Source organism: Macrobrachium nipponense, chromosome 3 (genome assembly GCF_015104395.2).
Source record: "Macrobrachium nipponense isolate FS-2020 chromosome 3, ASM1510439v2, whole genome shotgun sequence".
NCBI lineage: Eukaryota > Metazoa > Arthropoda > Malacostraca > Decapoda > Palaemonidae > Macrobrachium > Macrobrachium nipponense.
Window position 1 is genome coordinate 28,857,353 of NC_087202.1, and position 4,582 is coordinate 28,861,934.

At 32.8% G+C, this 4,582-nt stretch overlaps 1 protein-coding gene across 1 annotated transcript in view; it reads left to right on the top strand.

Moving 5' to 3' along the window:
* The window catches only part of LOC135221679 (uncharacterized), a 35,902-nt gene extending 31,724 nt beyond the window's left edge, over window positions 1-4,178 (top strand). The window contains exon 2 of the mRNA XM_064259406.1: window positions 3,514-4,178. Within this exon, the coding sequence (XP_064115476.1) occupies window positions 3,514-3,739 (226 nt within the window). The 3' untranslated portion in view covers window positions 3,740-4,178. The remainder of the gene's footprint in view (window positions 1-3,513) is intronic.
* Window positions 4,179-4,582: the final 404 nt, after the last annotated feature.

The following is a 4,582-nucleotide window of genomic DNA, read 5'->3' on the forward strand; positions in this document are numbered from 1 at the left end:
TTTTATGTATTTCGTTTATGCTTCGAGAGAGAGAGAGAGAGAGAGAGAGAGAGAGAGAGAGAGAGAGAGAGAGAGAGAGAGAGAGAGAGAGAGAGAGAGAGATTCTTCAGATCTCCATTGAAAAATTAGTAAAAATGTATTTCATTTTTACCTTTGGAAGCCACCATTGAATATCGCCAGTGACAACTTGAAACACAACTCGATAAAAGCTCGATAGTTATGGCAGATGACATCAGCAATCAGCTGTTTCTCTATAGAGAGAGAGAGAGAGAGAGAGAGAGAGAGAGAGAGAGAGAGAGAGAGAGAGAGAGAGAGAGAGACTGTTGCCTGATTAGGTTGTAACATTGACAGATATCCATTAGCAAAAGTTGAATAATAGTTGTGTATTGAGAATAATGGTCATCTTAATAAAACTGTTGTTTTACTGTGTCTAATCATATAGCATGTATTATTACCATATTGTAGTATGATATGAACATAGCGATCTACCATTTGCATTCTGGTTTTGTTTACATTCTTAAAATGGTCAACTGATGTTGTTTTACCAATATCATCACTGTTTTTAGTTGCCAAATGGAACTTAATTCAGATATGCCTATATAATATATAAGGTGAGAATGGTTTTATTACTTTTAATGTCAGTTAATATCATAATGTGAATCTGTTCATGTATGTTGGTGGTTATCACACTGCAACTAGGTTTAGCCTACCAACAAACGTCATACACACACCTTGAATAGCCTATTTATTATGAAGAAATACCAATAATATATAAGGTGAGAATAGTTTTATTACCTTTATTGTCAGTTAATATCATAATGTGAGTTGTTTCATGTATGTTGGTGATCATCGGACCGCGACTGAGGCTTAGCCTACAGATAAATACGCAACATGTTTCCCGCGATGCTGCGATTCATATCAGCGAATAGCATGAGAAGTGGTCCAAGAAAAAACCTGTGAATGACTGATTCCGTGATTGCTGATCCACGATTAAGTGATGCCCCACTGTATTTGCGGGGTTTTCCGACGATAAATAATCAATGTTATTTTCATGCCTAAATACATTTTTATGATACAAAAATAATTTACTAATTTTAAAATATTAATCAATACTGTATTAGTAGGTTTAATAAGATTAAATGATATCACCTAATAACAATAATTTCTCTCTCTCTTTCAGAGATGTATGTTTTTTGTGTGATAAATAAAGGATATACTAATTTTCAAATATTAATGTAAAGAGCAATCAATTCATTAAAGAAAATACTACAGCGAATTGGTAAGAGTTTAGTTTATACATTCAAAAGATTTTGTAAGAATGAAGAAAATCCCAGTCTCCCTGCATCTTTCTTTTGAACTCCAGGTCCAAGCTGGGGTCCAACAGCTGTTAAATATATCAAGTAATGCAACAGGAGGGGAGGGAGTGTTCTCCTCTCTCTCTCTCTCTTGTTTTACAGAGATGAGAGGTTTATTATGGTACACATATGTATATGTTTATTAATATTTTCAAATGATAATATAATAATATTATTCATAATAATAACTGTAATTACAAAAATCATATGTGAAAGTATTTTGTAGAAATACTATGCTAATCTCTCTCTCTCTCTCTCTCTCTCTCTCTCTCTCTCTCTCTCTCTCTCTCTCTCTCTCTCTCTCTCTCTCTCACACAGAGATGTATGTTTTTCGTATGATAGATAAACGATTTACTAATTTTCAGATATCAATATTAATGTAAACAGCAAAAATATAAAATTATTAAAGACAATACTAAAGTGAATTAACAAGATTTGAGTTTATAAGTAAAAAAAATTATGTAAGAAAATAAATTCAACCCCACATCTTGTCTTTGAACTCCAGTTAGCCAAGCTGAGATGGCTGGGGTCCAACAGCTGTCAAATATATAAAGTTATGTGACAGAAGGGGAAGTGTGTTGCCCACACCAAATGAAATATCTCTCCCTCTCTTACTGAGATGAGAGAATTTCTATGATACATGCGTATATGTTTATTAATATTTTTGCATAATAATAATATAACTAATTTCAAAATTCATATGATAGTATTTTAAAGAAATGCAATAATCTATCCATTTCACTTTTAAATAAGGATAACCCTCTCTCTCTCTCTCTCTCTCTCTCTCTGCCACATGAGATACATATGTCATAGTGGTAACTCTCGCCCTTTGTTTGGGCTGGAAGTGCATGTATATCTTTAAGGGCATTACTACATTTTATGGTAAAATAATAATATACAGTGCTAGTTTTCAAATATTAAGTTTAATGAGATTAAACAAAAACAAAAACAAAAACATTCTCTCTCTTACTTACGTATGTTTGTTTTGTAGTATAAATAAATGGTTTACCTTATAACTAATTTTCAAATACTATTAATAAGATTAATAAAAAAAATAGCGATTCCCAGTCTTTTTATCTACTTGGAGGAAGGTGGGCTGGGGAGTAAATGGCAGTTTGATATACAAATTGGCAATTGGCAAAGGGAAGGAGTCTAGGAGTTATTCTCTCTCTCTCTCTCTTAGAAATAATTCATTTCACTCTTGATGGTCAGATATATGATGCTGCCATTCAATGGTCTCTTCTCTCTGTTATTGGCTGTAGGTATATATTTTTAATGGTAAAATGTTTAAGATGACTTTGAAATGATATTAATAATATAACCTCAAAGATTAATACAGTAATAGGTTAGTAATTTTAGGTATATTTGACGTAGTATGTTATTTAAGGTACACATTTGGTATCTGAACTTTCAAGATAGGCAGTTAAAAGCATTTTTAGTGGTGGTTTTAACTATTCACAGGGGTGTCTGGTGCACATCCCCCGCGAATGCAGGGGGAACACTGTATACCCATTATTTGCGGAAAATTCGCCCGTTCACAGTATTTTTTACTGAGAAATATTCACAAATTACTGTATTTTCATATTTTTGGGACTAAATGAACTTTTTGATAAAGCTATTAAAATACTTAAGTACAAGCATTTTTAGAGGGTGTATTTTTTTTCTTTATCCAAATAAGCAGTTCTAAGCGTGGTTTCAAGTATTTGCGGATGGTTGTGAATACAGGAGGTTTACTGTATTAATCAAGCGGATGTCATATGCAAACTGTATATGTGCTTGTTCTGACTTAAATACAAATTTCTGCCATTTGATCTTTGCCCAATATGCCAATCCCACTTTACTCTTGCCTTAAGTAACTAACACACTAGAATTTGTGTTACTTGTTTTTACTAACTAGCTCCTTGATATCGGAATATATACCAGTGCACTATTTCAATATTCATTTTCTTGTTCATTCATTGAGCTTTTTTCTGCGTAGTTTCCAATTTTTCTATGGATTCTGTGCACAGTCCATCCATTTTTAAAGGTAGACATATGTTTATCATTTTATTATGAGACATTTTTTCTCTTGTTAACCTTAATTTTTATTTACCCTCAGTGTCTTGACATGGGACTGGCTGAAGAGCCACTAACACATCTTACTTTTTGTTTTTTCCAGAGTTTTTCAGTCTACATGTTACTCAAAAACTGGAGAAAAGGGAGGTAGTCCTGTCACAGATGAAGAAAAATTTATTGAGATTGACAAAGACATATCTCCCTTTACAGAATTTGCTGGGTGCACTGAACGTCCATCACTTGCACCAATGACTCCTCATACCCATCATCAAGTGTCTATGATAAAGTTGAGCCTAAGAAAACAGTTGAACCAGTTGTATGAATCTTAGATAGATTATGTATGAATGTATAGAACATGTATATGATTTCTTTTCATAGTCGGTACTGTGTATTTGTAGCACGTGCTTTACAGATTTTACCCATATTGCCACTAACTGCATCTGCAAAATTGGTCTGACCTGTAAGGTACATATATGTTTATTTCACATGCAAAATGTATTACATTTGATGCATAGTGTATGGATGATTTAGAGTAGAAAAGGGCTATAAGAAATATTACTTTTGTATTTTTTATGATGAAAATGATTAGTAATTATTTCAAACTACATCAAACTTTTAAATTACATACTCTACTATGTTTTGTATATGGACACATTTTGGTCTCCACTTTAAAAACTAAATTATTTTATCTGTTAAATATCTTATAATAGTCTCATATTTTAAGAGAACTGCAATTCATGAATGCAGTCTTAAATAAATTTAGGATTTTCAGAATTTCTTTTTACCCTTTATTATTTTATGAAGTAGTTTTACCAGACTACTGAGAATAAAATATGACAAACAGTATTGTACACACAATGCATGTGTGTATACTATGTCCATTACTGTTTTATACTGATTTTTGGTTTTTAAATATCCAATATACAATTCTTCACATCCTGTGTGCACAAGGCTTATTACAAATTTTTAAAACTTAAGTTTTCATTTTTCATGGTATACAAACCAGTTTTTTTATATTAGGAATACAGGCGGTCCCCGGGTTACGACGGGTCCGGCTTACGACGTTCCGAGGTTACGACGCTTTTTCTTAAATATTCATTGAAAAATCCGCCCTGGGTTATGACGCTTGTTCCGAGGTTACGACGCTGACGCTTCCGACGCTCCGAGTTTAC